Here is a 17,748-nt window from a genome sequence, read left to right as displayed (position 1 = left end):
ATGCGTCATAAATCCAATGCCTATATTTAGTCCATGATTTTTTGTATCCAGGAGGTTGATGAAGTGAAGTTAATAGGCTCATCTCTGAGAAATATTTTGTAAATTCCCTTTGAGGATTAAAACTGAGAGATTGGAGAGAGAGAGCGGTTTTCTTGTGAGAAATGTGCCCCCACAGGTCTGGCTGGCTGGCTGAGGTATTCACAATAAATTCCAGAATAATGAAGTGGTGCATATACCCCTTTCAGAAATTCTTCATAGTTTTTACCCAACTGCACCTTTGAAAAAGGTGAATATTCAATCTTTAAGATTTCCCAAGAGGTCCTCCTGAAAGTAAATTTGGGGGAAACTTACAGAAGCACTTAGTTGCCATGGAGGAAATATAGAAACACTAGATAATATAGTTATGACTAAGAGGCCACAGACAAGCATTACATTTGTAGTGCTATTTGCACCCTGGTACTGCTACAGAAAGCAAGCAGACAGCCAATGAAACTGCTTGTAGTGCTGCAAAGATGGTGAATCCACCACAGAATAGTAGATTTTTCAAAGAGAAACTTCTTGATAGAGCTGAATTTTGTAGTGTCACATGTAATGTTTCTTTAGTTACACAGATAGTTACCAAGATCTCTAGGACCTACAGCATTTCACAGTGCTATGCTTTGCCTGCCCCCTCCAGAGAACCCTGTTAAGGAGCCCAGATGTGAACCTGCTGCCCCTGTTGGGGGTGGGGGGGATGTGGGAAAAGCCACATTTCCTGAAGCAGTACAAAGCACTGCCATTGTTGCTACAGGAACACCAGGAAAAACTACTATTTCCGTAACAGTCATGGTAGCTCTTCCTGCCACTAGAGCCCCTGACACTGCTGCCACCTGGCCCACAGGAAAACCCAGAAAAAAAGTTCTTCCCATAGAGACTGTGGCAGCTCCTCTCACTGGAAGAGTCTCTGTTCCTGAAGACAGTGGCAGTGAAGAACCTAGGGAGAGGTTGGAGAAAGGTGCTTCAGCTGCAATGGACCGTGTTTGAGTTTTGAATGATGTTACTGTTTAAACCGCGAGGCACTGGAGTGGCTGAAGGGTGGTACGAGGCCTCTAAGGGCACCATGGGAAAGTGCTGCTGTTGATAAAGGACAATTAAAGACTGCAGGTAGAAAAAGAGGCCTGAAAGTGAGGGTGGTGACTGACAGCCCCTGACTGAGGACTATTAGTTGAGGCTAACAACAGAGTCATAACCAGCAACAGTTATTTAGGGTGAGAGCGCCCAGCGGTCTGAACTGAGCCAAGCCAAGAAAAATTTAAAACCTGCATCACTCTGGTGGACTGGGGACAAACTCCCAAAACTTCCTCTTTTTTTCCTCCATTAAAGGTGTGGCAGACTAGTACTGGAAGGTGCCCTGCTTGGCCAGAGGACAGTAGAGGCAGAGTGTGGCCACACTCACTTTCGAGGCAGGGTCCTGTTACAGCCTGGAACCCTACAGAGCCCAACAAATGAACAGCTGTTCACAACCTGTGCATACCCTAATATTTTTTAAATGCGTATACATCTTTTGACCCATGCCTAATAATAAATAATTCTCTCTCTGAAGTACGCGGTTATCCCTTATTGGGATTTGGGCCACCACCTTCAAGAAACAAATGAAAAGGTGGTCCCACCTCCAATAAGAATCTAAGATTGTGATCCTGTGAAGATTTATACGTCTGAATTATTCTATTAAATCCAGTGATATTATAGCCACATCTAAGGTTCCTTATATTGTTATGCATCCAAAAAACTGGAGCCTAAGACTAATTACATCATTTTGCAAATATAGGCATCCGTTTATTGAACGCTACAAAAACACTGAAGTATGCACTGCACAATGAAGACCACCAACAAACATGGAAATCAGATTGTTCTGGTGAGAGAGCCTGTGGCAAGCATAAGTGCATTTAAGTGTGAAAGAAGTAGAAGACTGTGGAGGAAAGGGAGGATGAAAGAGGTATAGGGAATGGCAGGGAAAAAGAGTAGGGGTGAGCAGCAGCAGGGGCAAGGTGTTGGGGGAGTTGGGCTGCTTGATCCTCCACCTCCACCTCCTGCTCCTCTGCCACTGCTTTTCATGCTGCACTGGTGGGAGGGCCAAATTTAAGATGACCCTCTAATCATTATATTTAACTATTGTGGGGTTGTCTTGAATTCAGTCATTTTGGACTCAGGTAAATACAGTAATTATGTTAACAATTCTTAACTTTTTTTGGTAAAGTAATTGGCTACATGGCCCATGTAAGTTATTCTACTATGTATACGTGTACATTTATCCAAATTAAAGGTTAACCACTGCACTATCATCAACCCTGTTCAAGATAAAATTCAGAATTGTGAGCATTCTTTACTACTGTAACCTGCTGCAGTCCGTCCTATCTTAATTTCTTAACTTAAATTTTAACACCAGAGGTCAATGTATTAAATGTCTGAATAGATGTAAACATTTAATACCAACCATAAAAAGCATAACAATATATACAAAAACAACTCAACTGGTGTTTTGTTTGGATCTTAGATCAGAAATACTTTTTTCCTAAACTATTAGAAAGGAAAATTAACCTGTCATCAAATCCAGTACTACAAATTGCAGGGCCAGGCTTGGGCCATGCTCTATGCCCAAACTACAATGTGGATGGAGCTTTCTGGCACAGAGCAAGGGTAAGTGGGGAAGAGAAGGGTAGGCAGGGGAGCAGAGGCTGCAAGCGGGGAGAGATGGGAGAAAGAGGCTGCAGGGGGGAGATGGCAGGGTGCAGGGGCTGACCTCACATAGGGATTGGAGCCCAAGCCACAGCAGCCAACTGCCCCACTCCCCACTGCCCACGTACTCAGTTCTAAGACAAGGGGCTTCCCCCTCCTGAGTTAAATGGAGGGATCTCCTCTTAGGATTGATTAAATGCAGTATATATTTGTTTCATATTAATCAGGCATTTATTGTGAGGTGTAATCATTTCTCTTATTTTTATAGCTTGATGTTGCCACTCCTGCAAGGATAGTACAGTCACATTATTACACCCTTCTTAAACGTGGGTTACTTCTTCATCTTGGAAATAACAGAAGTAGCTAACTGTCACAGAGCACTAGGGTGCCCTGTGCCTGAAGAGGGGAAAACTGCTAAAGAAGGAGCCCTAGCGGTGGTTAGGGAGCACAGCTGTGGGTTGCCGGGGCAACTAATGAGCGTCAGCTGGCCAGAAGGGGCAGGGCCTGGCCCTTATAAAGCCCAGAAGCAGAGGCCTGAGACAGTTCCCTGCCAGCAACCAGGGAGGCAGGAGCTCTGGGAGCAATGGGGTGAGGAGAAGCCTGACTGGAGGTACTGTTGGCAGAAAAGGGGAGCAGCTCCAAGATGATGGAGCAATGTTGTTGTAGCCAGGCAGCTTATGTTTGAGTTATAGCCAGGAGGCTCAAGTTTGTGTTGCTTTGTTGTTGTTAAGACCGGTGGTTTGGGTGAGGCTATTGGGGGTTGGAGGAGGCCTCATAGGGACCCACAGGGGTGTGGGCCCTAGCGCCAGTGAGGGCGCAGTATCCTCATAGGAGACCCACAATAGCATGGGGATCCAGGCACCAGTAAGGGCGCAGTTTACGGGGTGCGTAGACGCCAGCCCCAGAGAGGGGCGTTTGAAGAGCCCAAGGTGGGCGTATCAAGCCCCAGAGAAGGGGGCAGCACTGCGGAAGGCCCCAGAGAAGGGGGCAGCACCGCGGAAGGCCCCAGAGAAGGGGCAACTACTGAGAAGCCCAGTGCGGGCGTGGTGAGCCCCAGAAAGGGGGCCACCTTATTGAAAGGCCCAAGTTGGGCACAGCGAGCCCCAGAAAGGGGGCCATCTTATTGAGAGGCCCCAGTGTGGGTGCAGAAAGCCTAGATAGGGGGCAGTATTATCGCAAAGCCCAAGTTTGGGCACTGGGAGCCCCTGATAGGGGGCCACATTGTAGGGAGGCCCAAGTTGGGCACCAGAGAGCCCCAGGAGGTGGCAACAAAAGAAAGAAGGCCCAGGGAGAATGGTAAGGGGCCATATAGTGAGAAAATAGAATTAAGACAACGGTGATTACATCGGCGAGGCATGGACTGCGGTGTAGGGGAGGAAACGGAGCCGCAGACAGCGCCCCCTAGTGGCGGGGCAGGACAAGGGCAGCCTCCCAGTCATTAATTAATTAATTAAGATCAAGACGTGGCAGGCGAGACAAGGCAGGCGGTTGCCCAGAGACAGGTGCGTGGGCCACATTAAGGGCGGCCTAGAGTGACGACCTGTCACACTAACAAAGGAGGCAAGGCATGAGTCAGATTAAAGGGATTATGTAGCAATATTTCACTTCTTGTACTTTAACCCAGAAGTTATGGGAAGGTATGGGAACTCTTTATGTGCATTCTTACAATGGAACAATTGTTTCACACTACAGTTACATTTAATGGCATGAATTGATCTTTCACTGAAGTGTAGATAAGGGGAAAATAATGACAAGATTAATGATAAAATAATAAACTGATTCAATAACAGCTGTAAACTTACAAGATCAAAACAAGAGGTAGTACTTCTAAAAATTCAAGGAGAGAAGGGTTGATATGATACCTCAGTTGTTCTAGAAAACATGAGTAAACCATTCAAAAATGGAATACTGTAGAGAGGAATCATCTTGGTCTCTTCCCCAAGAATTCCAAACAAAAAAATGAAAAAATAAAAACAGTGTGGAAGTTTCACTCATGATACAAATTAAGTATCTTTTTTGTTTTAAGGAGCTTTAACAAAAAAGAAATCTCAAACATTTAAATTAAAATAATAGTTAAATGTACTAAATGTATTAAATCACTATAAGCTTTTTCTTATCTAAGATTATACAGAAGCATTGGAATGTCTAGTGTCCAACAGCCATCGTTGTTATGCTGGGAATTTCAGACTAACATAAAAAAAAAAAAAATTAAATATTTTTCTATGGCAATGTAAATTTATAAATTTGTACCAGCCAAGTAATTTATTTGCAAGCTTTGCAAAGAAATTTTCAATATTCAGTAGAGCAAAAAGTAGAACACACGTGCACATACAGATGTCCTTCTCAGATTTATTCACTGGATAAGGCAGAGCCTTGTAAAGACTCTTTTTATATCCTCACAATACAGTTTCTCTGCCTGGTCTTTCACAGCCAGAAACGACTCCTAGAATAAAACATGTGTATGGGATGTTATAAAATTCTCACTGAAAATATACTGAACATAGTCCTCTAGGGGAATGCCACTTAGCTTTTTATGATTTTCTGTTCCTGCTATTCTTATCTGTTGATATTGGGGGATTTTGGAGATATGCTAGTTATTTAAACACAGCCCCGGAGAAAAATGTCAGCAGCCAATTCACCTTTCCCCTATCTCTCTCATCTATAGCTCAGTGAAGTATGAACTCCAAAACAGAAAACGGCACTCCTGAAGAGGCTAACATAAAGAAGGGAAAAGAACATTGTACTTACAAAAAAAAAAAAAAAAAAAGACAGGAAAAAATTAACCAATTACTCAGGATTTATAATAGAATTGTATTATATGTATATACTATTTCAAATCATTAGTTGGACCAGCAATTCTCCAAGTTGCCTTTAAGTCTCTGAATTATTCTCCTGCATCAGGAAGAAGGTAGCATTTAAGGCCCAAGGTGGCATGAATGTGGTGGGAGCTTTTTAAGGACAAAAGTGAATTCCACTAGCATGTCCTTATAAGAAGAAATACACTGAAACTTGAATACAAGGATGCTTTAGAATAGCTGTGGTTGCTGTCACTCAAATGTAACTACAGAAATACCAAAATATTACAATAGATTAAAGAGATAAAAAATTGTATTTTTATAGAAAGTAGAATTCAAAATGCTTTACAGAATTAAAAAAAAAGTTACAGAAGTTGTAATAAAAAAGCAAATGAACATCAACATAAAATTTACAAAGCACTGGAGAAAACTGCCCAAATGTCAGCAGAACTCAGAAGCACTAATATAGTGAGATAAAAGAAAAATGTTCCATATGCCCCCGTCATCTCTGGTCCATAAAAACCCAGACAGAAATTTCAATTAATGATGGGGAAGGAGCAAGAGGCCAATCAGCTTCTATGCTCCTCTGGCTAGCCAATGAGACACCAAGACTTCTTGCAAAAGAGGGGGTTCTCCTTGTGTTCCCCAATATATGGCTCCATTCAAGACTTTATTCAGGGCTGTTCCACACCTGAAGGCCAAACAATTCTCTTATCCAGCAAGCCAGATGTATAGCAATGCATGCCCTATCATAGCATAGACCAAAACAGTACAACAAGGAAGAGCCAAAAAGATAGCACAAACTCTGGGTACACTGGGTAATCCAAGTGATTAGTGATTACTACACTGGGTAATCCAAGTGATTTTGAGCTGGAGCCTAGCCTAACAAGAGGTAAGGGTTCTTTGTGATATCTTTTTGGGAGCAATTTTTTAGGGAGAGACCTCCTCTGTAAACTGCAAGCTACGTTGTCATTTCAGGATGGGCAAATGTTCCTGACTGTGCCTCCTAAAAAGGGGTGGCACCTGCAGGCTTGCCTTCTCGGCCTTCTCCGAGAGGAAAGTACACCGGATATTCCTCAAACCCTGCTCGATGCTGTTGTTCCATGGGTATGGGCAGGTCACCAACCCGGGAAGGCTAAAAATGCTGACCCTGTAAAGATTCAACTTTTGCCAGGGGCCCAGCCTCCATGTGTAAAACAATATCCAATGCGGATGGAAGCCAGGAAAAGACTGAAGAGTGTGAGCAAACATTCTGCCAGTTAAAGCAGGCTCTCATTGAAGCACCTGCCTTAGGACTACCGGACATGAATAAGCCTTTTTCCCTTTTTGCGCATGACCGAAGGGGGGGTAGCCGTGGGAGTATTAACACAAAAATTAGACAGCTGGCAATGACCAGTGACATATCTTTCTAAAAAAATTAGACTTCGTGTCATCCGGATGGCCTGCTTGTCTCCCGGCTGTTGCTGCCACCTGTCTGCTAATACAAGAAGCTGAAAAGTTAACCCTAGGCCATGAAATGACTGTATATGTGCCTCACACAGTGCTTACAGCCCTGGAGCAGAAAGGAGGGAACTGGTTAACCCCAGGACGAATAGCTCGATATCAGGCCATCCTCCTAGATAAGCCTAAAATAAAATTGGCCATTTCTCACACTATAAATCCAGCAACACTGTTGCCACCTATGGCTGACCCACCAGATCTTATACATGATTGCCTGCAAACATCAAAAGCTGTTTACCTGAGAGATCGACCCCTTGAAAATGCTGAACTGGAATTCAAAAATCCGGATATGCTATCGTGACTACACAAAATGTAATAAAAGCAGGACCTTTAAATCCATCTGTTTCAGCTCAAAAGGCTAAACTCATTGCTATGACTCAGGCTTTACAATTGGAGGCCAACAAAACTGTCAATATTTATACTAATTCTAAATATGTTTTCCTTATTTTACATGCTCACGGAGCGCTGTGGAAAGAGCGGGGTCTACTTGATGCTAAAGGAGCAAGCATTAAGCATAGCAAGCAAATAAAAGTTCTCCTCAAGGCAGTCTGGGAACCAAAGGAGGTAGCGGTAATACATTATAAGGCACATCAGAAAGCGAACAACCCCTCCACAAAAGGTAATCGATTTGCTGACGCTACAGCAGAGAGAGCAGCTAAAAGACCTCAGACAGACTTGCTACCCGAAGTAAGTAATCTGTTACCTCTCCTCCCAGACCTATACCAGCCTGTGACACCACAGTATGGGGAAAGAGACAAACAATTAATAAAAAAGTTTCAAGCAAAAAAGGGGGAGCACGGGTGGTTAATAACAAAAAATAGCCGTATTATCATCCCAGCTGCCTGGGTTCATGTGATAGTAAAGAGCGCTCATCATGGCACCCACTACGGACCCAGGGCCCTGATAAGATAAATCAGTCACTATGTAACTGGAGTGGGATTAAGAGAGACTGCCAAAAAGGTATCAGAGACATGTGAGGTCTGCCAAAAAAATAACCCAAAAGGAGGGAAAAAAGAAACTTCAGGACATCAGAGAATAGACAATGAGCCAGGAGAAGAATGGCAGGTGGATTTTACCGAGTTGCCCCGGCAACAAGGGATGAGGTATCTCCTTGTCTTTGTAGACACTTTCTCTAACTGGGTTGAGTACTTCCCATATTGGACTGACCAAGCCCAAGAGGTGGTCAAGGCACTCCTACGAGAAATCATACCTCGCTTCGGACTTACAAAAGGAATAGGGTCAGACAATGGCCCACATTTCATTACACAAATTACTCAGAAGGTTTCTAAATTCCTGGAAATCAGCTGACATTTACACACCCCTTAGAGACCCCAGTCCAGTGGAAAGGTGGAACGGATAAATCAGACCTTAAAAAGACACCTTACAAAGATTTGCCAAGAAGCTTGACTCAAATGGCCAGAGGCCCTACCCTTGGCGGTGTTACGAGTAAGGGTCGCACCACATTCTAAATTGGGATTAAGCCCGTTTGAGATAATGTATGGTAAGCCTTACCCTCTGAGTCTGCCCATGGGTACTAAACAACAGTTACATGTTTTAGGAGAGGGAATGATTAAAAAATATATATGGTCCTTGGTTTCTGTTTTGTCTTCCATCCATCAACAGGTACAGAACATGCTGCAGACACAGGATGTCTCCTGCCCCGGAAAATCGACTATTACCTGAGAGTTACGCCCTTGTGAAAGACTGGAACGAAAAACCACTTCGAGCCAGATGAAAGGGCCCATATAGGGTACTTTTAATGACCCCGATGGCAGCAAAGCTCGAAAAAATCAAGACTTAGATACATTCCAGTCACCTAAAGCCGATGGCTGGACCAGAACAAAAAAAAACCCCTACAGACTCCGGGACTGGAGACAGAGAACAATAAAAAATAGAGCCAATAAAAGACTTAAAATTCCTATTCAAAAGAAAGAAACTTTAAATAATTTGTCAATCTTTGATCAAGTTTTACAGGCCTTATCATAAAATTGTTCAAGGTTTTATTGTGGGGCGCCCTGATCTGTCCAATCCTTCTCATAGGAGAGAAAAACCTTTTACAACAAAAATTTAACCCTCAGGAAAATGTCTGGATTTATCTGGCCTGGAAAATTTTAAATAAAACAGACTTCTGCTTAGCAGGAGCGATCAATGCTCACCTGGTTTTTACCTCATGCTTAATCACAGTACCAACCCCTTTAAAAATTTTACAAAATTATACTATGCTGGAAGATGTAGAGAAGGAAAGTACATATCAAGATATATATAAGTGGGGGACTATTATAAAAAAAAAACCCAAAAACATGTTCTCCTTACGGGTTCAGGCAACAGCTAATGCTTCTGAATGTTTCCTAATGATTAACTGTACTGGTAATTGCCTTAAAATTAAACCAAGGTAAATCAAATGATTTTACTAACAAAAAAAGCTGATGATACTAGATTTTTGTTAAGCCAAATTGAATGGAGCAATCATAATAATAATTAAAAATGCTCCATAGGGGGGAATGTAAGGAGTGACCTAGAAAACACTACCCAAGACAAAGCAAACAGAATGTTATGTGACGAATGCCCATCTGCAATGATAAGGAGGAGACAGTCTGAGATAAAGGGGGCTTGAAAACAAAAAGGAAAAAACAGGGAACTGGGTTAAAAGGGCTCATTAAAATACTAAAAATCACGCCCCTAGGTGGAGAAAAAGTATCCTAATGAAACACACATGTATGTAAATGAGATACATAGCTAAAACACAGGTATAGAGACATGCTCAGTAAAGAACTTCTTGCGTCACTCCTTACAACCAATCAGCAAACAAATACGCTGGTGAGAACTTGAAAACTCCTGTATAAAAGATGCTTAGTGGTAGTGATCTGGTGTACTTGTTACGTGAAATTATTCCACTCACACCTTTTATTGCTAGCAATAAACCTTCTTTATACTTTCACCCCTGGTATCTTTATTGACCTTTACATACCGGGCACGATCCCAGACTTGAGCTGGGGCTCAACAAGCCCACAAACATTCTATCCTATACATGGAAAATTACCATAGGGTAAACTGGGGGGGCGGGAGGGGGGAGGTGAAGGGACACACGCAGTAGCTGCAGCTCTGACTCTGACCCTGAATCCTGATCAGGACCGGAATCTGAGCCAGAGTCACAGGACCCACCCTTCCATCTTGTACTTGAATCCAAGATAAGGGACTTCCCCCACCCTCTTGTTAAATGGAGAAGACTTATCTTGGATTTGAAAAGATACAGTACTTAGTCACAATATAACAGAACCAAAATAGCTGGTCCAACAAAATATATCAGAAACGAACCTTTATCTATTTCACATTTTCTGTACCATCACAGCTAAAACAGCATTCTAAACCTGTCTTGACATGAATATTATTTTGGAAGGGAAGATGAGAAATAAAGCAAATATGGTTTTTCTCTTTGAAAACAAAGGGAATTTGACAGTTCTAACTAGGATACTGGAGACTTGCATAGGCTGAGAGAAGAGATTAAGACTAGAATAAAGATATAAACAGCACATGAAATGAAGACACAGATCTGTTTATGACGATACCAATAAAGAGTTATAAAGAAACAGACTATGTTAGGCAAGAGCAGTTCAAAGGACAAAGAGGACAAGTTTCAACTCTAGATGAATATTAAGATTCTCATTACCTGTCATATTCACAGTTTCATGGTCTTCCTTTGAAGAGACTTTAAAATTAACTCTGCTTGTGGCCAGCACTGGAATAGAGAGTTTTGCAGGGACTTCAAAGTATTCTGGCATGTTCACTTCTATGCTGTAATCCACAGATTTTAATTTTTGGGAGTATGTAAGAGGCCTATTCAGTTCATCTCTCTGCAAATAAAGCAACAATGTACATGTTTGTACAATGAGTAACTGTAATTCAAAAAACTTAATTCTATTTAGAGACAAGTTAAAAAGAAATAAGGTATAAAATTACCCTATTTACCAGAATCCAAGATGACTTCAAATTTAAGACTACCCTCCAATAATTAGATTCTATACATGGAAAATTATAAATTTGTTAACGTTATAAAAAATTCTCCCTAGCTGGGCCAAGCAGGGGCCACCACCACTGCTGACTACCCTGGAGCTAGAATCATCCAAAAGGTAAGTAGCAGGGGAGGGCCATGTATGGAATCTAATTATTGGGAGGTTTATCTTCAATTTGTCCCCACAAAAGTTGTGGCAGGGGGAAAGGAACCAGAACTCCTGCTCCTTGCCCCCTGCCTACACTGCCTATTTCCCCTGCCATCTTTTCCCCCTGAAAATTGCCCTGCTGGTGCCTGTTCCACTGCCTTTTGCCTCCCCCCGACTCCTTACCTCCCCCACCACTTACCTTCTGGGAAGCTCTTGCTCCAGGGCAGTTGGCAGCAGTGGTCACCCTGGCCTGGACCAGCTAGGGAGAAGCAGCAGTGGCCAGGCTGGGTCAAGGCCAGAGGGGTTGGAACCAGAGCTGGAGCTAAAGGTAAGCAGTTGGGGGAAGCAGTGATCAGAGTGGGTACGCAATAGGGTAGGGTCCGGGGGAGGGCGGCAGGCAGGCTGCAGTCTCTGACAATACTTCCCCCAACACTTCCTTCAAGCCACACACTGTGGATCTCCACCACATGCTCCCTCCCTCACTGCACTAGGTGTTCCAGCCTGGGGCAGGTGGAAACTCAGCTCCAGCTTTAACTCTGAGCTGGAGCTGAAGCCAGAGCTGAGTCATCACCTGCACTGGGCCAGTTCTTGAATCTAAGATGAGGTTTTCTTCCTCCATGGTGAATGGGGGGGCAGGAAGGAGAATGACTTCATCTTGGATTAGAGTAAATACAGAACATAGGTGAAATAGGTAGGTAGCATACTGGTACAGTATCATTCACACTTATTATTGAGAGGGGTCCTCATACACTTCAGATAGTGTTGTACATGAGTGAACCAATTATAGAAATAGAGATATGATGCAACTGGAAACACTTCCAATGAAAAATAAATTGTTGAGAGGAGGGAGAAGCAATCTACTGCCATGTGACTGAAAGTCTACTAATGCTGCTTAGGGAAAAATACACATCTCAGGAAAAATAAGAAAGGAAAAAAAAAAGCTAAATTGAAATACTAGTGTACTTTTTACTCGTTATTCCATATCCAATGCTTATAGATTTTTCCCTCCAATCTCCCCAGTAAATTCTTGTGAATTACTAAACAAGGATAAAAATCAGACAAAACTAGTTAAAAAACCTGTCTAATTGTAATTACATACTTATAAATGGAGTATAAGAAAAAAACAATTAAACTCTGCTAAAACAATATTTCCAAGATAATTGAGAAAACTCTACAAATCAAATGACGTGATGAATACCGTAGACAAAAATATTCTCCCTCTTGGTAACAGGCATTTCTTGATCTCTAATCAAGATGCAAATTCAAACTCAACCTACCTAGTCAACCATATTACTGGGGACACTTACATGTGCTTTTTACTGTGGAGTGCACTAATTAGCTCTGCAGTGTCTACAAATGTGCCAGTATTAGAGCGCAGTAAATTAATTAGCTCTGCTGCAAGATAGTACAGTTGGAGAAAGACCTATCTTACGGCGGAGTGCTTTGCTGCACTAAAACACACATGTAGACAGTGACCAGGGGCATAAATTGCACCCGGTCAGCCTAGTCAGCCAGCGGCCTGCTCCGCCCTAGCTCAAATTGCTCCTGTCCCAGGCACACACATAGATACTGTGCCTAGGAGCAGTTCACTCCAGTTCAAAGTGCTATGAAGTTTATCATATCACATTAATTGCATGTGTAGATACATGCACTGAAAGCTAAAAACTTTACTCAGACTATGGCATCATCACAGAACTATACTAATAATTTACTATAAACTGTATTCCTTCAAAGGAGGATGGCCTATTAAATGTTATAGTATCTTGTGGCTGAAGTCAGCAGTTATTAGTTTGGCAATTTAAATGTCAGAAGATAGGCTAGCTTTGACCTACGGTTATGTTATGGATTTCAGCTTTACAAGAAATTTTATTTTTTTATCCTGGGTCATTTTTACCCATTTTCCATATTCCTTTACAGAGTATAAACTTTACATATTACCTCCTCTTTGTTTTTTAGAACTGCAAAAATCCATTACGATGGGAAACTGAATTACTGGTGAAGTGGTATCTTGAATAGGAAAAAGAACATTTTTTGCCCCAAATATTCAGTTTTGTTGAAAGTGTACTTGCAGAGATCAACAGTTATGCAGAAAATCCAAATGGAGGTTGCACAAACAAGAAAAAGCAGAACATGGTTCATATGTCCCTTTTTTTAGTAGGATGGGGCAGATAAGGGAGGAATAGGACCCCTGCTAAATGGGCAGAAACAACTGGTGACGGACAGGGGGGACAAGGCTGAACTCCTCAACGAGTTCTTTGCCTCAGTGTTCCTAAGCGAGGGGCAAGACAAGTCTCTCACTGGGGTTGTAGAGAGGCAGCAGCAAGGCACCAGACTACCATGCGTACACCCTGAGATGGTGCAGAGTCACTTGGAAGAACTGGATGCCTTTAAGTCGGCAGGCCCGGATGAGCTCCATCCGAGGGTGCTGAAGGCACTGGCCGACATTACTGCAGAGCCACTGGCGGGAATATTTGAACGCTCGTGGCACACGGGCCAAGTCCCGGAGAACTGGAAAAGGGCCAATGTGGTCGCCATCTTCAAGAAGGGGAGGAAGGAGGACCCAGGCAACTATAGGCCAGTCAGTCTCACCTCCATCCTTGGCAAAATCTTTGAAAAAATTATCAAGGCTCACATTTGCGAGAGCCCAGCAGGACAAATTATGCTGAGGGGAAACCAGCACGGGTTCATAGCAGTCAGATTGTGCCTGACTAATCTAGTCTCTTTTTATGACCAGGTTACGAAACACCTGGACACAGGAGGAGGGGTGGATGTCATATACTTAGACTTCTGGAAGGCCTTCAATACGGTATCCCACCCCATACTGGTGAACAAGTTAAGAGGCTGTGACTTGGATGACTACACAGTCCGGTGGGTGGCAAATTGGCTAGAGGGTCACACCCAGAGAGCCGTGGTGGATGGGTCGGTTTCGACCTGGAAGGGTGTGGGCAGTGGGGTCCCACAGGGCTCGGTCCTTGGACTGATACTCTTTAATGTCTTCATCAGTGACTTGGACGAGGGAGTGAAATGTACTCTGTCCAAGTTTGCGGATGACACAAAGCTATGGGGAGATGTGGACACGCCGGAGGGCAGGGAACAGCTGCAGGCAGACCTGGACAGGTTGGACAAGTGGGCAGAAAACAACAGAATGCAGTTCAACAAGGAGAAATGCAAAGCGCTGCACCTAAGGAGGAAAAATGTCCAGCACACCTACAGCCTAGGGAATGACCTGCTGGGTGGCACAGAAGTGGAAAGGGATCTTGGAGTCCTAGTGGACTCCAAGATGAACATGAGTTGGCAGTGTGACAAAGCCATCAAAAAAACCAATGCCACCTTATCATGCATCAGCAGATGCATGACGAATAGATCCAAGGAGGTGATACTTCCCCTCTATCAGGCGCTGGTCAGACCGCAGTTGGAGTACTGCGTGCAATTCTGGGTGCCGCAATTCAAGAGGGATGCGGATTATGGCGGGCCAGTAGGGGGCGCTCCTGCGTGGAGCCGCCCACCTCCCTGCACCCGCCCACCTTCCAGGCTCCGAGTGCCTCCCTTGGGGTGCCTCCCGACTGGCCGACCCCTTCCCTGGAGCACACCCGCTAGCCTGGGGTTCCCGCTGCCACCATCCAAGGCTCTGGACTCACTTCTGGCTCTGCGCACCTTGGAAAACACAGGCCTGAACGTCCAATGGGTCCTAGACCCAATACCAACACTTGGGGCACTTCCCCAAGTCAGGGGCTTATTAGGAAGCCTCCCTTAGTCCACAGACCTAAGGGGCCTCCTTGGCATAATTTAGTCCCACCCCTCAATAAGTCTCCCACACCGGTCACAAGGAGAACTTTATTGATTACAGGGGGTAGGGCGGAAACAGGGTAAAAGGTAGAGCAATATCATAGAAATCTTACAGGAATATCCAAGGAATCCCATAGAGCAAACCAGGGTGGCTGAGGTAGCCGTTTAAATGCATCTGAGTTACTGAAACTAAATATCTAATCGGATCTTTAGTAGCTTACTCACTCTCATCGTCCAGAGGTAGTTGTTGTATCCTCTGAAGGCAGGGCACTCTTGGAGCATGCGGTGATGAGGAGAGAGCCAGGTTCAGATTCACCTGGATGACCGCATGGCTAATGGCTGACTCCCTTCTTCTTGGACCAAGCCCTTAAATAACCTCTCTGACCTCCGCAGCCCGGTCCAATCGAAGCTGCCAATACTGGCCACAAGCCAACCAATCTCCCAAGCATCCCTGGCTACCTGGGCCTGCGCAGGGCCGGGTCTTTCCCCCCTGCCCAGGTGACTAGAGCATCGCCTCCCAGGCGCCAGGCTTTTGTTATGCAGACAAGGTGGGAGATTCCCGCTCCGAGGGATTCAACACCAGCCTCCCAGGCTGGATGAGACAGGTCTCTGGAGAGGGGCACCCACGGTGGCATTTCTGCCACACTTCCCCCCCCTCCTTTACAAGCTCGGACACGGGGCCTCACAGGGCCGTGGGTCCGGGCGTGTCGGGTCAGGGAGTTCCCACGGGATGCCAGAAGAAGGAAAAGGGAAAAACCTGGAACATGGAACAAGTTAAGACAATAACACACAGAAACCATAAAACCTGATGGCAGTCTTACACTAGTGATCTCCTCACTAGTCCCAAGTCCCAAGGACCCACTACCCAGAGTCCTTTCGTGACAAGGCATCCGCTATCACATTCTGGCTTCCTTTTATGTGTTGGACAGTAAAATTAAATTCCTGCAGCTGCCAAGACCAACGTTGCAGCTTGGCATTGGTGTTGTGCATGGTCTGCAGCCACTGCAGTGGGGCATGGTCCGACAGGACGGTGAACTGTTGTCCCCACAAGTAGGGCTTCAGCTTGTTCAGGGCCCAGACGATGGCCAAGCACTCCTTCTCGATGGAGGACAGGTTTCGCTCCCGAGGGATTAGCTTCCGGCTGAGGTACGCCACGGGGTGCCGAGTCTCCTGGTGCTCCTGTAAGAGTACAGCTCCCAGTCCTACGTCGGAGGCATCCGTTGCCACGTAGAAGGGTTTATCCTGGAGCGGTGCCTTCAGGATCGGTTGTTTGACCAGGGCAGCCTTGAGGGTGTCAAAAGCTTCCTGGCACCCCTGCTTCCAGACCACCGGGTCCGGGCTGCCCTTCTTGGTCAGCTCGTGCAGCAGGGCTGCGGTTGCTCCAAACCCCGGGACAAATCTTCGGTAGTAACCCGCCAGGCCAAGGAAGGCTCTGACTTGCTTCTTGGTCTGTGGAGGTGGCCAGTCTTTGATGGCCTCGATCTTGTCCCACAAGGGAGCAATCTGACCTCCACCCACACGATGACCCAAGTACACTACCTCCGATAGTGCCCACTGGCACTTCTTGGCTTTCACCGTAAGACCAGCTTGCTTGATCTTACCTAGCACGGTGGTCAGGTGAGTCAGGTGCGACTTGAAATCCGGACTGAAGATGGCGATGTCATCGATGTAAGCCATGGCAAACTGCTCACATCCTTGGAGCAGATTATTGATCAGTCTCTGGAAAGAGGCAGGCGAGTTGCGCAAACCAAAAGGTAAAACTGTGAACTCGTATAGCCCCGTAGGTGTGGTAAAGGCAGACTTGGCTATGGCATCTGGGTCCAGGGCCATCTGCCAAAATCCTTTGGACAGATCGAGAGTTGAGATCACCTTGGCTGGGCCCAGGCAATCCAGCAACGTGTCCATCCTGGGCACAGGGTACGCATCAGGGGTGGTAATGGCATTCAGCTTCCGGTAGTCCACACAGAACCGGATGGTCCCATCCTGCTTCCGGACGAGTACCACCGGACTGGCCCAGGGACTCGTCGAAGGCCGGATTACCCCCAACTCCTCCATCTCTGCGATCTCCTGTTCTATTTCTTGCCTCACCTTCTCATTGACTGGGTAATGTCGGGAGTATATAGGGCGATGGCTGCCCGTCTCTATCGAGTGTACCACCAGGTCCGTTCTACCTGGTTTATTAGAGAACACAGTCTCAAAGTCCTTGAGCACTGCGAGCAGCTGGTCCTTGTCCTGGGAGGGCAGATGGTCCGGCAGGCGGAGTTCCTCGATCCCTGCCTCGCCAACCCAGTCCCCATACGTGACCGGCTCCTCGGGGTCCTCCGGAGTTCCCTCAACCGAGGGGACCCAGAATACCATCTCCTTTCTGTTGTAGTAGGGTTTAAGCATGTTCACGTGAATTGTCTTAGGTTTCCTACCCTTAATACCCACTACGTATGTCACATCATCCAGTCTGTCCAGGACAGTATGGGGACCTTCCCAAGCAGCTTGCAGCTTGTCTGTTTTTAGTGGCAGGAAAACCATCACATTCTCACCCCGCTCAAAGGTACGTAAGCGGGCATCCTCATCATACCAGGACCTTTGCTTCTCCTGTGCCTGTCCCAGGGAGTCCCGTGCCACCTTCATCATGTCAGTCAGTTTCTGACGGAAGTCAAGCACATACTCCACCACGGAGGTCTTTGTGGAAGCGATCTTCCCTTGCCACTCCTCTCTCACCAAATAGAGAGGACCTCGCACTCGTCTCCCAAACATCAGCTCGAAGGGCGAGAACCCAGTGGACTCCTGGGGCACCTGCC

At 45.3% G+C, this 17,748-nt stretch overlaps 1 protein-coding gene across 1 annotated transcript in view; it reads right to left on the bottom strand.

Moving 5' to 3' along the window:
- The window catches only part of CFAP47 (cilia and flagella associated protein 47), a 773,444-nt gene that overhangs the window by 434,801 nt on the left and 320,895 nt on the right, over positions 1-17,748 (bottom strand). Inside the window, exon 45 of the mRNA XM_059724382.1 lies at positions 10,678-10,861. Coding sequence (XP_059580365.1) covers positions 10,678-10,861 — 184 coding nt within the window. The remainder of the gene's footprint in view (positions 1-10,677; positions 10,862-17,748) is intronic.

Source organism: Alligator mississippiensis, chromosome 1, assembly GCF_030867095.1.
Source record: "Alligator mississippiensis isolate rAllMis1 chromosome 1, rAllMis1, whole genome shotgun sequence".
In the NCBI taxonomy this organism is placed as follows: domain Eukaryota; kingdom Metazoa; phylum Chordata; order Crocodylia; family Alligatoridae; genus Alligator; species Alligator mississippiensis.
The sequence above is the reverse complement of the archived record's forward strand: the minus strand, read 5'-3'. Positions and strand labels throughout refer to the sequence as shown.